The 16,842-nt window shown below is 38.9% G+C and overlaps 1 protein-coding gene across 4 annotated transcripts in view; it reads left to right on the forward strand.

Moving 5' to 3' along the window:
• Positions 1–1,579: 1,579 nt before the first annotated feature.
• Positions 1,580–16,842, forward strand: part of LOC108431597 (E3 ubiquitin-protein ligase RNF123) — a 205,893-nt gene continuing 190,630 nt past the window's right edge. For 3 of the 4 annotated variants that reach the window (XM_017704847.2, XM_017704848.2, XM_017704849.2), the window contains exons 1-13: positions 1,607–1,687; positions 3,930–4,038; positions 4,636–4,723; positions 9,883–9,962; positions 11,100–11,194; positions 11,653–11,707; positions 11,838–11,923; positions 13,070–13,156; positions 13,292–13,359; positions 13,587–13,712; positions 14,301–14,415; positions 14,523–14,627; positions 15,496–15,621. In XM_017704847.2, the coding sequence (XP_017560336.1) occupies positions 3,957–4,038; positions 4,636–4,723; positions 9,883–9,962; positions 11,100–11,194; positions 11,653–11,707; positions 11,838–11,923; positions 13,070–13,156; positions 13,292–13,359; positions 13,587–13,712; positions 14,301–14,415; positions 14,523–14,627; positions 15,496–15,621 (1,113 nt within the window). In that variant the 5' untranslated portion in view covers positions 1,607–1,687; positions 3,930–3,956. Of the gene's footprint in view, positions 1,688–3,890; positions 4,039–4,635; positions 4,724–9,882; positions 9,963–11,099; positions 11,195–11,652; positions 11,708–11,837; positions 11,924–13,069; positions 13,157–13,291; positions 13,360–13,586; positions 13,713–14,300; positions 14,416–14,522; positions 14,628–15,495; positions 15,622–16,842 lie in introns of all 4 variants that reach the window. The other variant, XM_037532207.1, reaches the window with a different exon arrangement.

Genomic DNA, 16,842 nt, shown 5'->3' on the forward strand with positions numbered 1-16,842 from the left:
ATTCCATGATGATTGGTGCCTAATGGACATGCTGTTCATGTAATCAGTTGTTGGACTCCATAGTTTCAATTCCATATAGCTCTTACCAAAAAATAATGTAATAAAAAAAATTAGATTTAGACTTTGAGCATCACTTTACCATAATAATGTTTCCTTTATGAAAATAAATGATCTAACATTTCGTTTGTTAACAGTCATAACACTACGGAAACCTTACCAAGTGTTTCAGTTGTGACTGTTTCTGTAGTGACAATTTCATCAGAACATAAAACAGCTAGGCAGCACATGACTAGCAAATAGCTTTGAACAGTTGTACACACATAAAATCATCCATCCATCCATCCATTTTCTAATCCGCTTCTCCGTCAGGGTCGCGGGCACATAAAATCATAATGTTTCTCATTAAAACACAAAAATGTTCATTTAGCTGAGCAGAAAATGTGTTTCGGTGGTGACAAATCTTAGGATACCTTCGGATATAATCTTAGGATTTCCTCAGAACAGGTGGGATCTCTGCTCCTCATGTGGTCATGAGGGACAGGGATGCAGTCTCACTTCCTACTATAAAAGGCAGGGGTGTGGCTAACGCTAGGCCCCGCCCACTTAATAAGACTCGATAGTGACATGAAAACGGGCTTTTTTTTTTCTTAAAAATTAAACCCATTATAAATCGAAATCTTTCAACTTCACTTTAAAAGAATTTCCAAGTATTTTTTTACGAATTTGCATGCTTGACAGACCCTATCAAGCATGGAGAAAGCAACAAATGATCGGCGCTGAATCAAAGCAAAACCTTCGGCTTCTGGGAAGACTTTATGGCCGTCACTTACTCATCATGCCATTTAATAAAAGATAAGACCATGATTTTATGGCTAAATAAGCTGGTATGACAGGATGGAGAGCAAAACTCGAACAGACAAATGATTATATTTCAGTTGAATTAAATGCTTTTGTATTAAAGGGATGTATGTGGTGATGACGTGGAACCAGAGAGCACGGCAAAGCTTGATAGTAAGACAACTTGTATTTAGTAATATTTGAGATCGAACAACAGTTTCTATGAAGAAAATGCCTGCATTCCTTAAAATATATACAAAACACATTTTCCCTATGCAATAAAAACACATACACAGGTAAGCATCCTGCTTTTTCAGCAGGGATGGTGAGTTTTGAATGAATGTCTTTAGGCTTAAGTAAGATTCTTCAGCTGTTTTACATCCTCTTATAAATGCCACTGCATAATGTGGACTCAAATGGCACTTTTGTGACAGAAAGACTCATAATCGATAATATAATCCCAGTTCAGGGTGCATATGTGAGTCGTTCATAGGCTGTGCTGTTTGTTGTAAACATACCTCAACTAACCAGAGATCAGAGCAAATATACGAAGTCAGTGATTCAATAAAGACACGTGGACGGGAATGAAACGACCGCATAATAATGGTACTTGCGTAAATGATGCGGATATTTAATTATGGTCAGTTTCGCTTACGTGGATCAGCCTGGTTTAGGCTTATTTACGCTCCTCTTTAAGGTGTTTTTCTGACCGATTTGTGAACGCGCGTTTGTCCCCCGCGTCGCTCCGTAGTTTTGAGCCGTTTATGAAGAGCTAGCCAGCAGCTACTGTTGACAAAATTCACGGGAGGGTTTTGGAAGGAAGGGGGGAGTCGTGTTATAGCAAAAAGAGGTACCGTACCGTTCTGCTGTGGACAGACCCCGAGACTTAATCACCTTAGCTAATTCCGAGGAGTCTGCGGGGTTATTTCTGCACGCCTGGGTTCGTATGGAGCGGCTTTAAAGGGACTGTCTTCGCGGTTTGGGTCCAAGTGGAGCTGCGCTAACAGCGGCTTCCCTCAGCCTGTCAGACCGAGATTTCAGCACCAGACCTGGGCATGTGAGCCTGGATGGTTTCTGAAGTAACTGGCAGCGCGGTCATTGACGGCTTCATTCAGCGTGTTTTGCTCGCCAGCTGTTGCCGGCTGTGCTGTGGAGCCTAACCGGCTGCTGGGTGTCTTGTCAACAGGGCCGTTAACTTACCTTTAGAGCCGTGTAACGCTGATAGTTGCCGGTTTCCCCACAGCTAAGCTAGAGACCCTAATACAGCTGCAGTTTAAGGCTGAGAACACTTTTAAAACGGACGCTGGAATCGAGCTTAAGGGGGAACTGTGTGTGAGGTTGTCCGTAAGATTGCTTTAGCTAACCAGGCTTTCCTAAAGTGACAGTGAGGGTCTGTTATTTCCATGATAATCCCTCACTGAATGTCTGACTAGTACAGCTTCAGAGTTTAAACCACACTTTAAAAAATGGTTCTTCTGTGAAAGCAATTGTTCTGTTTAGAGCCATAAGTTCTGTCTGGAACCGTTTCATGTTTAAATGGTCCTTTGCATGGTGAAACTATTCTTCAGATTGATGGAGAATGTATACACTCTTAAAAAAAGCCATTCTTTATGGGTTCTTTAGGAAAGAAAATGGTGCTATGTAGAATCACGAACTCTCAAACAACTCTTTGCATGATCAGAAGGTTCTGTGTGTCGCAAAAGGGCTCCTCACATTGTTGGGAGATTGTGCCGTAGGTGGTTCTATATAAAAACCTTTTAAATAGGGTTCTGTATAGCACTGAAGATGGTTACAACGTCAAGCTTGTTACATTAGAAGAACCTTTTTTGGTGCTGTATAGAACCCTTTTCAAAAAGGTTCTGTATCGAGCCATCTATAGCACATTCTCCACCATCTGACCCTATTATGATGCAAAGAACCATTTATGCATGCAAAGTTGTTCATGGTTTTATATAGAACCATTTTATTTACTAAGAGCCATTGAAGAACCAACTTTGTTAAGGGTGTAGTATATGATTCTACATGGCACCAAAAAGGGTTCTTCTATTTCAGGCTTGACGTTATTATATATTAATAGCAGAAGGCTTTTGGGTTCTATAATAGAACCCATTATCGAAAAAGGTCTACATCATAGCCTCATATACAGCACGTTCTCCGTCAATCTGAAGAACAGTTTCACTGTGGAACGAACCACTTAAGCTTGAAATGCTTCTATATCGAACTCACGATTCAGAGTGGAACTGTTTCCTTTACTAAACAAGCCTTGAAGAACCATCAGGAGTGTTCCGCGCGTCTCAGTGTTTCTCAACTAAATCACTAGAACGTTTGTTTGTCTTGCACTCCATCCCAGCTCGAGGCACACCTGTGCGAGGTAGCCGTCATTCTTTTCTGGTGGTTTCTGTTGTGTTTAAAGCTGATATGGAGCAAATCGCTGTTGTCAGAACAAAACCTCGTATCTCCGTTTTTGGCCTTTTTTCATTTTTTGACATAATTTCAAAATGCCTGTTGTTTTTTTTACATTGTGTATAAGTTTCATGATGAATGGACCAAAAGAAACGGCTCAAAATGACTTGGAGAAACGTCTGGTTCCATTGACTTGCATTAAAAGTAAAGTAGGTTTTTTCCTTCTCCTGTAAAGTGACCATTTTGGAGATTTCACTTTGGGAAAACGCATCAAAACAACATTGCGGACCTTTTACATTATGTTTCAGCTTAAGGCCAATTTGAGCATCTCAATCATCTTTCCCAGCCCTAAAAACTGAATTCTATAATGTTGAGCTACTACCATTCATGTTAAGCTGATATTTTCTCAAGAAGAAAGTTGTAGTACAGGCTGTACCTCTTCAGGAATTTGATTGCTGTATCTGGGTCAGTTGGCCAGTATCTCAGTGGAATGGCACAAATGTTTGGCACTTGCTAGTGTCCTCTTTTTCTGTCCATTTGATGACCTCAGTGGCTTTATCTGAATGAAATGTGTGTGATATCTGTCTGTTATGGCTCGTTTCCCCCAGTAATGCCAGTGTGTTTGTATTTGTCTGTCTATGTGTGTGCAGTGCCGTGTGTGATTTGTGTAATGTGTCTGTGTTTCACAGAGCTGTGTCCCAGTCTAACGTGGCAGCATGAGTTCAAAGGGGGGCGGTACTGCCCTGTCCCGACGAAACTACCGCTTGGCCTCTGACACAGACAAGCCTAAAGTCACTGGTAAGACAGACGGTGCATTTGCCTCAACAAGTTCTTATGCTGTGATGTCTGGCTGGGTCATGTCCTCTAATATATGGTTCAGATTTCAACAGGTGCGATATTTGCCCTGTTCTTTCATACACTATTCATTGAAATGCTGTGAAAAGGAGTTTGTTAATGTAAAGAGAAATTGATTAAAGTTATTTGAGACCGTGAATAGACACTGTCAGGCCCAGGGGTCGTCAGTTCTGGTCATAGAGGGTGATTCTCCAGCTCAAATACACCTTGCAAACCTAGCAATTAACATATGAGTTGTACCAGGTGAGTTTGATGAGTGAAGGCATCAAAATGTGCGGTGCTGGAATTGATATCTAGATGTTTGGGCTTTGTTGTTATGTTACAATGTCTAAAGTTCATGCAGCATGTCATATTCCATGATATATGATTACAAGCTTTACGTCGTACTCAGAAACGTGTACAAACTAACAGTTAATCTTTTTGTTATGTATTTTCTGTGAAGTCAGGTATACTAGAAGCTCATCATGCGGTAGTAATAGTTTTGTAATAATTCTTTAATAAAAGTGGTCAAAGTAACTTTTTTGAAATGTCTTGTCTCAGGTATTGTCAACGAGAAGCTGTTGAGTGACTACCTACACCATGTGTTTCCTGCCTCCAGTAAGCACGGGCCAGCATCTGCAACATACAGGTTGGATTTCGAAATGCTTCTGACCGAATTCGCCTCTCTGACATTTCTAGGTGTGCTTTATGGGGGTAACGTGCCCCCACCTGCCCAATTTTCCAGATGGCTGTATTTGACTTCATCACTTTAACATTCAGAAAGGAAAAAAAGGAGCAGAGAGAATATGTGTACACTCCAAAATGGCATGCAAGATGGTAATCTGATGTAGCTCTAACATTGTAAGGGATTCAACATACAGCAGCACACAGATGCTGTTTCAATGCCAACTCTACTGTATGTGCACTGTTGTCCAGCTGTCTTACATTAATTGTTGCAATATAATTGTTTTCAAAAGAATGTGAGTTACAGTAGTGGCACAGATGCGTTATTAATATATTGTTGCAAAAAGCTTGTATCTTCATTTTTGTGTTTTTTTTTTATTTTGGGTGATTGAGAAGTCCTGTTACCCTTTGCATTGTGTTACAGTTTAAGGCGGAGGAACTGACTAACTGAAGTGGTTCAAAATGACACTGACAAAAATATTTTTTACTTTCATTTTTTACGTTTTCATATTTTACTTTTCATTAATCTCCATCATAAGTAAAGAATATTTGTTCATCACCTGTAAAGTTGCCATTTTTGGAGATATCAGGGTCCCTAATGCCCAGTAATAGCTCATGAATTATATATCTGTAATATAAAGCTTTTTTTTCAGAATTATATTCTTTTTAACACAGAAAGCGTGCAGTGCAGTGCACCTCTGTCAGGACAGAGTGTGTATTACATGACGAATAGTGTGTGACATTGTGCCACTGTGTTATCTGTATGAATGGAGCCGTTAACAGTGCACATTGTAAAACAAGCTGCCCCTGAACGTGATTCTGTTTGCTATGATAAGTTTAAACTTCACTTAAACACAGGGATAAAAGGCGGTGTGCAGAGGCTTGAGTTTTGTTTGAAAATGATAAGGCACTAGTAATTTAACATTAATAGCGCTGATGTACACGTTATGACCACGGTTCTTAAACTAGGGGTCATAAAGGGGGCTGCAGAAAAATCTCAGAAGTTGCGTTTCTGCTTAGTATGTTTTGTGTTGGTTTGTTAAATCTTCTTCATAAAAGTGGTGCTTTTTACTTGTTTAAAGATGGTGTTATTAAAGAATAACCTGCTGACCAGTTGCAATACATGGCCATACCACTCCCTGTGATTTATCTGTGATGTCATAGAACAGAACCATGTCCCTTGTATGTGCAGGTCCATGATAGCTGCTGAGTAAGCTAGTAAAATGTACAGGGTTCTGTAAAGACACAGTGATTGTTTGTTATATGAAAGTAGTAACTATGGGTGAGTGGGTGGGGGCGGCAGGGGGCGAGGGGGGAGATAGCAACACTTACTTTCTACAAAATAGGCCTTAAAAACCTTTGAACTGCTGAATTACGACTATGTAACCCATATTTAACAAAAAAAAAGAATAGCCACTACATGAATTGATTATGAGGATAGATTGTACTGACCTACTGCTACTGTTAAACGTAAACTGGGGGCGGGGGGTTCTTGTGTCCCACCAGAGTAAGCCGGGGGCACTGTTGTCCACAGTCTCAGGTTACTGTTGCAGCTCTATAGATAGAGTATGATGGGGGGATGAAGAAAGCTGACCCTCAGAAACAGAGGTGAGCTCTGATGAGCATAGCTGTGTGAAACTAGCCTTGCACTTACTTCCATTGTGAAACAGCCAGAGATGAGATGGTTACTGGTGTTAATGATATACTGCAGTATAAAATCCAGTGATAATAGTAGTTATATATATGAAGAGTCCCGAGAACGGTGTACCATCTTTGTTGTGGTGGTAGTTTTCCTGCAAAGCACATGTTTACATGGTCATCATCTGAACAGTAAAGAGCAGCACTGCTGATGATCATTTAATATTGATTTAAATTGTAGTTGACCTTTTAGTGTCATAAAGACACACAGCAGATGAATTTCACTAGAAATGTATATACTATATGTTAAAATATTAGTAATGATTATTGTAATACATACAGTATGTAATATATATTAAGGACAGAGGCGCTAAAGGTGTGTATTTTTTTTTTTAAATTAGGTTAATCTTGTTCTTAAAGGCAAACAGTAAAAGTATATCCGTTGAACAATGTTCCTTTGATCAATAAACTGGGCGGTCCTAATCTCGGGTAATGCTTCCGTAAGCATTCCCCTTACCAATCACAAGCCTGACATCTCTAACCTAAAGCTAGCAAGCTAGACCCTCTGTCTGTAACTGCCTGTCCCCAGTTCATTCATACAGTGGTGCTTGAAAGTTTGTGAACCCTTTAGAATTTTCTATATTTCTGCATAAATATGACCTAAAACATCATCAGGTTTTCCCACAAGTCCTAAACGTAGACACAGAGAACCCAGTTAAACCAGTGACACAAAAATATTATGCTTGGTCATTTGTTTATTGAGGAAAATGATCCAATATTACATATTTGTGAGTGGCAAAAGTATGTGAACCTGTAGGATTAGCAGTTAATTTGAAGGTGAAATTAGAGTCAGGTGTTTTGAATCAATGGGATGACAATCAGGTGTGAGTGAGCACCCTGTTTTATTTAAAGAACAGGGATCTGTCAAAGTCTATTCACAACACATGTTTATGGAAGTGTATCATGGCCCGAACAAAGGAGATTTCTGAGGACCTCAGAAAAAGAGTTGTTGATGCTCATCAGGTTGGAAAAGGTTACAAAACCATCTCTAAAGAGTTTGGACTCCACCAATCCACAGTCAGACAGATGGTGTACAAATAGAGGAAATTCAAGACCATTGTTTCCTTCCCCAGGAGGGGTTGATCAACAAAGATCACTCCAAGAGCAAGGCGTGTAATAGTCGGTGAGGTCACAAAGGACCCCAGGGTAACTTCTTGGCAACTGAAGGCCTCTCTCACAATGGCTAATGTTAACGTTCATGAGTCCACCATCAGGAGAACACTGAACAACAATGGTGTGCATGACAGGGTTGCAAGGAGAAAGCCACTGCTCTCCAAAAAGAACATTGCTGCTCCTCTGCAGTTTGCTAAAGATCACGTGGACAAGCCAGAAGGCTATTGGAAGAATGTTTTGTGGACTGATGAGACCAAAATAGAACTTTTTGGTTTTATATGAAAAGCGTTATGTTTGGAGAAAGGAAAACACTGCATTCCTGCATAAGAACCTTATCCCATCTGTGAAACATGGTGGTGGTGGTGGTGGTAGTATTATGGTTTGGGCTTGTTTTACTGCATCTGGGCCAGGACGGCTTGCCATCATTGATGGAGCAATGAATTCTGAATTATATCAGAGAATTCTAAAGGAAAATGTCAGGACATCTGATCATGAACTAAATCTCAAGAGAAGGTGGGTCATGCAGCAAGACAACGACCCTAAGCACAGAAGTCGTTCTACCAAAGAAGGTTAAAGAAGAATAAAGTTAATGTTCTGGAAGGGCCAAGTCTAAGTCCTGACCTTAATCCCATCGAAATGTTGTGGAAGGACCTGAAGCGAGCAGTTAATGTGAGGAAACCCACCCACATCCTAGAGTTGAAGCTGTTCTGTACGGAGGAATGGGCTAAAATTCCTCCAAGCCGGTGTGCAGGACTGATCAACAGTGACCGGAAACGTTTAGTTGCAGTTATTGCTGCACAGGGGGGGTCACACCAGATACTGAAAGCAAAGGTTCACATACTTTTGCCACTCACAAATATATAATATTGGATCAATTTCCTAAACAAATGACCAAGTATAATATTTTTGAGTCATTTGTTTAACTGGGTTCTCTTTATCTGCTTTTAGGACTTGTGTGAAAATCTGATGATGCTTTAGGTCATATTCATGTAGAAATATAGAAAATTCTAAAGGGTTCACAAACTTTCAAGCACCACTGTATATCTATACGCAAACGCAGTTTGTGTGCCCGTTCCTTCATTCGTGTAGCTTCGTCCGCCTGCTTGTTCATCTGTTCATTTGTCCATCCATCCACTCGTTTGTTTGTCCATTCCTTCATCCATCCATTTAGTAGTTCATCTGTCTGTCCCTCTGCATGTCTGTGTGTCCATAATTGTTTTTATCTAGTTACCCTCACATTAAAGCTGAATAATGATTTTAGTACAGTGTGAGTGGTGGAGCAGGCTACGAGGGTTGGACAGAGAGCTGTCAATCAAGCTGCTCATTAGTCACACAGTTCTCAAGTCGTGGTTTCATATTTAAATCTTATATTTTTTTATTGAAGCTGCATGTTTAATATACATTTATCAAGGTTATATAGTTATAAAAGTTTTATAAAGTGACGTGATAATTATGTACTAGTATTTTTTGAGTCAGTTTTAAACAGTACTGCAGTACATAATTTTAGTCACTGACAGTTTGTACCTTCTATTAGTTAAAAAAAAGATATATCTTGATATTGTTGCTTTCTTTCTGAATTGCCTTAAAAGAGTGATTTAAAAAAATACTTAAAGATTTGAGACCTGGAAGTAAACCAGTTTTTGCTGGGTAGATACAACTGGAAAAGAACGAAAGAAGCAGAAAAAAGATCTGCTTTTCTTTGGTTAAATGAACACAAAGAAGAAAGCTTTGACATTTTTTTGTTCTAAATAAGCAGTACTATGGTATCTATTGTGGACAGCAGATGAATCACTAGATGTTTGTAGCAGACACTCGTACCCAACAGAGTCTAATATGGTAGATAAGTGCAGCATTGAGAGTCTTGCCTGTATTGTGATGGTGTTATTCACTGTGCTATCCACCCACTTGTTGTATTACCGTTTGAGGCTTCCATCTAGCTAATGGGATTAATGATCTTGTATTTGCCAGACAAGGAGTCATTTGACTGAAATGGTCTTCCCTGTGTGCATAATGAGGTGCCCTGTGATCACCATGATACGATGTTGGCTAGAGTTTGTATCTTCAACAAAATCTTCTTGAATAGACATGCTGACTGAACAGTTTAACATCCTTAACAAATTCTCTCAGCCTTTGTTTAATCCTTTTCTTGTAAAAGTACTGTGCCTGCGTTCATTTACAGTGGCTGCATGGTTGCTGAGGGCTACATTTATTGCGCAGTCGGTGGGGAAAAGTGACGAATCTTTTCAATCAAATGTCTTATAAAAAAGTGTGCATTACAAGAAAACGTAACAAGAATTTTTTCCCCCCTCACAGAAAAACCTTGAACTTCCAGGACCTCGGGGCCCACTTGGAGAGACTGTTGTCTGAAGATGAGCCTGCTGAGGACGGCACGGGTCAGTTAACATACCTCTTTGGCAAAACGAGGGCTTCAGCATAAACATTTATAATTTATTCTCACTTTTTAATCTGTCAAAACGATAGAGTGCATAATGTGTAAATTACAGAGCAATGTAGTGCGATTTTGCTTCTACATAAATGATACGCTCATGATTTTTCATAATTAATACTCATTCAGTACTTCACAGATGCACAGAAATATCAGTACTGATATCAGATCATTACTTTTGAGCATTGTGTAGCTTTCAGTGTCAGTATGATAAATCTTAGTATGAGAAGGCTTAGTTAGCCCCTGTTCCATCACCAGTATTTGAACTGGATGTAAATTGCTCCAGATTGTCAGATCTGAACAGCTGAATATATGATTCTTCACACGTGTGCATATAGATTTAAGATTAAATCTAAAATGTGTGTATGGACTGAACGTGGAAATAATAATTTCTGATCAGAATGTTAGATGATGTGCATCTCCAACATCATTAAAGCATCAGCTGCTGAGATATTAAACCCACTCAAGCTGGATTAGTTTTACCTGGGGCGATGCTGTGATTTGAGTGAATAACAACAAGATCTGTGATTTTAATCCAGTGCAAATCTGCAGTGTCTGTAGTTTTTGCAAGTCTACTAAGCAATAATTTTGAAGCACTTCACTTCTGTAAGTCGTCAAACCCGGAGCTCACTCGGTAATAGTAGTAGCTGTTATTACAGTAAGGTAATAACACAACCTATGAGTGTAATAGACCACAGCAGTAGACATTTCTTGAAAGGAACTCTAGCAGGCCAGAGTGATTCTGTTGGACAGCATTTGGTGAGTTAAATGAGCCCCGCATAGCTTGATTATGACGTTAACCAAAAGTCAGTTTTTCTGTTTTGTTTGTTTGTACTTCATTAATTTCAGTCTGTTGCTGACATAAGCAGCTAGGCTAAAAGGTTTGGGGAGATGGCACAGATGCTTTATTGCATGCAAATTGTAAAACCAGTTCAGCTTGAATGGGGCTTTAGCCTATGTTACCTTGGGATGCTTATGAACAACTGAACGGGCTTTACTCTGACTGAAGAAATAACCAACACATGCTTGTGATAATAACATTGAAATGTTTCAGTAGACTTGTTGTATTTATCTTCCTCTACAGATCAAGTGGAGGGCCGACTCGGACCCTCTACTGTTGTCCTAGACCACACCAGTGGATTTGAAGGCCTGTTATTTGTAGATGATGATCTCTTGGGGGTAAGAATATTTACTTGACTGTAATTCATGTTTGGCAGTTTTTTTTAATTTAATATTAGATTTATTTATGTATTGGATTTAGGAATGCCATGATTAGATTAAAATGATTTAAGTATACTACCTTGATGAATTGTCAGTGATTAGTTGGTAGTTTGTGTGATGATGTACATTTTCTCAATTTATATACTAGCCTCTAAGAACTTGTTGTGCTCACCCGCTGATGTGCATTTTGTGCCACATAGTGTTTGTTTTGTTGTTTTTGCTTTGCATGTTTTGTTATTAATACCATTATTTATCTTTTTTTGAACACTTACAGTACTCAGTCATCAAAATAATGAATTGGTTATTTGGAGACGTACATATTCAATATTGACAGCTCTAACGGAAATGGCAAGATAGGTTGAAGTGTTTTATATATTTTAAATATCTTTTTTTTTTTTTTTTATAAAAAACTCAAGGTCATTGGCCATAGCAATTTCAGCTCAATAAGGGCTACTACCTGTGCATACAAAGGTAATTCTTTAACTCTATTTTCAGTAATATGTCTTATTCAGATTATGCTCTGTTTCTGTAATGGAATCATATAATGGACTGGCTGTGTAATAAAGTCTGCATGTTTTTAAACGACATTAAACACTTCCAGGGAAATGGGTGTATGAGGTGCTCATCTCGTCTGAAGGGTTGATGCAAATAGGGTGGTGCACACTGAACTGCAGGTTCAACCAGGAGGTATGTCGTCACATTTGTGTATGTATTATTATGTTTTGCTTGTTTTGTCTAGTTTTTATTCAGTTAGTTTTGAAGATTTTGGCACAGCATTGGTCCCTTACACGCTGGAAGCTTATAGGCTACCACCTAGCTGCCAAGAAAAACCATGCAACATTGGGTACCAGATAGTAGAGTGCAGCTAAAACACATATTTAGGCCAGTGGGTGTTGTGTGTAAGAGCTCAAAGCTTTATTGAACATCATTTAGTGAATTTCTCTTGTTTGGTATCGGCTGACTAAATCTTTGTGAACTCCTTTCTAGCTAAAAGATATGAGGTACAATAAAACACACAACGTAACTATTGTACTGTTAAGTTTCTTTTTTTTTCTTTTGAAATATTAAATGTCTTTGTTCTTGTCTACTCTTAGTTATTATGATCTCCCATTAGCGTAGTCTTATATTGTGTGCTGTAACCATCACACCCATTCCAGGGTTCCTGTGGGTCTTTTAATGAATCAATACATTTATCTGATTCACAACGTAAATCATTTTGGTCAAAGTAATGCATGCTATTCTTTAATCATGTCCCATTAAAGGTTCACTAATTAGTTTTTTTTATATATTGCAATGAATATCACAATAAGTAGTGATATAAATTGTATGGTATAGTGATATTTCCATGCTGTTCAGCCTTTGTAGGGAGTCATAATTGTCATCATAGTAAAATGCATCACAATAATACTTTGAGTGAATCGTGTCTATGGTGTTGTCAGTACCTCTAAAATACCAAACAATTGCATGGATCATAAGAAAGACAAATTTAGGCCAGTTGTAGAGAGCCTGTAACAACAACAACAACAAAGAAAAACATTGAATAGCAACCACATGAACTGCATAGTAGGTAGTAGCTGAACTGGATGCCAGACCATTTTGATTTTGTCTTAGTAATTAATTTTTAGCTATTGTTTACCTGTTTTTCTCTCTGTTCCTTCTTAAATATTTTATTTTTGCAAATGTTGAATTACTATTGTACCCTTGCCTTTGTCAAAATACAGCTCTGCTGTTTTGCTGATGCATTTTGTCTGTTCCAGCTTGACAGTTGCGTTTTCAAGTATGGTGATGTTCCATTGTTCCTTATCACTCACCCGGACTAAATGTTTTCTTCAGGAGGGTGTTGGGGACACTCCAGACTCGTATGCCTATGATGGCAACAGAGTTAGGAAATGGAATGTGACGACCACCAACTACGGAAAGGTGAGGACACGTGGATTTATCGCTGTGGTAATGTTTTCTATATATGATCTGTTTCGACAGCTTTGTGAAAGTGACCTGAGACACTGGAGTTTTATTGTACTCAAGTGTTCAACAGATTATTTGTTCTCCCTCTAGTCCTGGGCTGCAGGGGACATTGTTAGCTGTATGATAGACCTTGATGAAGGGACAATTACGTTTTGCCTGTAAGTATGCTTAGTGTACTTTACATTTGATGTTTTGGTTTTAATTGAACTGCATTTGGATTTTAGATGTTATGACAAAATATGAAACCTCCTGCTGTATGAGACATTTGAACACAGCTTCTGTACATGTCAAGCACATGTTGATTAGTATCTGTGAAGTTTATTGAAGTTGCATGTTCCAGTCCCTCTGCATTTCTGTGGAGTCCCTCTCGCTTTTTGACCCTCAGGAACGGACAGTCTCTCGGTACGGCTTTCAGTAATATCAAGATGGGTCCAGGTGTAGCGTACTTTCCTGCTATCAGTCTCTCATTTAAAGAGTCTGTGGCCTTCAACTTTGGCAGCCGCCCTCTCAGATATCCTTTTCACTTCTACATTATTTGCTCTATTCAATGTTAAAGCGTTTGCTCAGCCAAAAACTTCATTCTCCACAATCTTATCCCAGAGCTAGGCCTGTTTGGTGTCTGAGGTTTGTATTTTCAGTGTTACACTGGTGGTAAAGTTTGGACAAAACTCATGCATGCCTGCTGCTATGGCTTTTAGCTATACAGCCTACATTTGTCCATTTTTTTATTGAAAACTGTATGTCCAAAAAAAAAGGAAATAAGTATCACTTAATACATTGTCAAACAATTCTACTGCAGCTTAACTCAATGTGTTTTGAGGCATGTATTGATAATTTAGCCATGCAGTTTGCATGATGCCAGCTGATAGCTAGGAACTTTACTTATTACCTGCATTTGCCTTGTAGCTCTAGTGCAAAAATAGAGAAGTAAGCTTCAGACACTGAAGATGTCTTGGCCAATTAACTCCATTTCATCAGGGTAAGAGGAAAGTTTCAGTATAAATTAAATATAAATGAGATTTTTCATTGTTTTGAAGTGTAAGTGTAGCTTAAAGTGCAGGTCCACTCTTTAGCGTTCCTTAACCGTGCAGCTCTTTACGTACCCTGTGGAAGGCTATCTTCCTCTTCAGGATCCACCAACTGCTGACCTCATCAAAGCCCACAGGCTGCTGGGCTATATGAAGACTGTGCTGTCCACTTGTATAGACACACAGGTACATCTGAACCTTTAGAAATACTGCCATGTTCATGTCATTCTTCTTAAACAATCACTCTGTAATGCATTTTTTTTCTGATGAATGCGTGCTTCCACTTTTGTAAGGAGGAGAAACTCACCGAAAAAGACATTGGCTCTTGGCAGCTGAAAGGAGAGCCCACCGTCCTGGTCACTCTAGCACATATCTTCAATTACTTCGCTCCTCTTATGGTTAGTATGTCTTGGAAGCTATCAGTCAGTCGCATTTGGCAACCTGGTTTAATGTAATCTGTCATTTCTCAGAAGACAGTTGTCAGAGATCTTTTTCCCTTTGTCACTGGGAAACATATGCATCCAGTATAATATGGAGCACTCAAATGACCTCCTGTAGGCTTTCACAAGACATAGAGCTGCATCTTTGTTTTTGGAATCAAGCACATTGGCAAACATGTGCATTAAAGCAGTTCAAAGTTTAAAGTCACTGACTGATTTATGAATCAGTATTTCATTATGTTTCAAAATGAAATGTAACATAATATTGTGATTCAGCCATTAGCTTTATAGCTAATATTCTTACTGTATTATTTTCAGTTCTCTGTGTTTCTCGGCCTGAGAGGGTAGAAAGCAAGCGATGGATACTATAGAGAAAAATCACTATCTATAACATTCAGATGAGCGTGGAACAGTAAAATAGTCCCAGATAAGTTATTAGATAAGATGTATTCTGTTCAGGTCTTGCCATAATACGAAAGTTATGACAAGACTGCTAGAGAACATTGTGGCATTACATTAGCTGTATATTAGAGTTTCTCAAAAAAATCTCTTTTTATGCTCTGCACTATTGCACCATATATATCTTGCTTTACAAGCACATAGTTCCCAAGAAACACCAAATTGTTTCATTAGAAAGTGATTTTTTTACTGAAAAGTGTGAGTCCTGACTTCTATTCCACCAATACATTGCTTAAGCTAACTCAGCCAGTTTGCACTGTTTTCTGTGTAATTATTGAATAACAAGACAGATGTTCATAAGCCTGGGAGTTTATGGGTTAACACAAAATAGACGGATGTCTTAAAAGCTTAAATTTGTGTGTTCCAGTGTAAAGTGTACCTGGTAGAAGATGTACTGATGAGCTTCCTGCTGGGCATTTTGGAGGGGGGTGGCTCTGTGGATGAGCATCCTCTAATCCAGCAACTACTAGACCTCTTCTGGCTGCTCATGGAGGTGAGCATAATGTTTTTATAACACTTTCCCACGACAGCTATGAATCATCATTTATCAGATAACATACACGTAACACCAAGATCTTAAATTGTCTACTGTTTACTTATTTGAAAACCTCACAGTGTAACCAAAAAACAACTAAATAGCCGTTGTATCGTTTCTGCTTCTTGTATGTATATTAGATGAGGCATTTGTAGCTGATTGTCATAATGATATGCTTTAAAAAATAGAAGCACGGATTATATAGATTATTTTATGATAAGAGTTTTAATGTGAATTTGGCAGCATCATTTACAGCAATTTTGATCTTTCAGTTTTCAGTCCAAATATCATAAACCCATTTTTAGAGTTTCAAAATGTCTTTTAGTAGTCAAGACAAACTATCTAGAGATCAGTACCATACTTATTTGTTAGTTTGTGCATGCATAGTAAATTACAAAATTGACGTTATGGAGGATTATTAACATAAAAAAACACTGCAAAACAACTTTTTCCACAAGCAGTTTTTCCATTGCTGACTCATTTGAATTTAAAGAGGATGGCCATTGTAAAAATCTCCTTTTTTGGCTTTTATTTTAGTATTGAGCAATCGAAGATCTCAAGGCAAGTTATTGAACATAAACTTATCTATAAGGATATACGAATAATGTTATATACAAACGGGGCGGCACGGTGGCGTGGTGGGTAGCGCTGTCGCCTCACAGCGAGGAGGGCCTGGGTTCGATTCCCCGGCCGGGTGACCGGGGTCCTCTCTGTGTGGAGTTTGCATGTTCTCCCCGTGTCTGTGTGGGTTTCCTCCGGGTTCTCTGGTTTCCTCCCACAGTCCAAAGACATGCAGTCAGGCCAATTGGACATGCTAAATTGCCCCTAGGTGTGAGTGTGTGAGTGACTGTCTGTGTGTCTGCCCTGTGATGGACTGGCGACCTGTCCAGGGTGTATCGTGCCTTTCGCCCGAAGACTGCTGGGATAGGCTCCAGCACCCCCCCGCGACCCTGACGGAGAAGCGGCTTGGAAAATGGATGGATGGATGGATGGTTATATACAAACATTACCCAAATTATTCAAATTTTGTAACATGAACAGCTAGTTGTTGAACAAAAAGTATGGTTTGTGAAACAAATATGATACATAACATAATAAAATATAACATACATAAAGTCATATGTAATAAATTATAATTCCCAAATAAGTGTCCTTCTCAAAGGAGGAAGTAGGTGTTAC

Source organism: Pygocentrus nattereri, chromosome 21 (genome assembly GCF_015220715.1).
Source record: "Pygocentrus nattereri isolate fPygNat1 chromosome 21, fPygNat1.pri, whole genome shotgun sequence".
NCBI classification, from domain to species: Eukaryota; Metazoa; Chordata; class Actinopteri; order Characiformes; family Serrasalmidae; genus Pygocentrus; species Pygocentrus nattereri.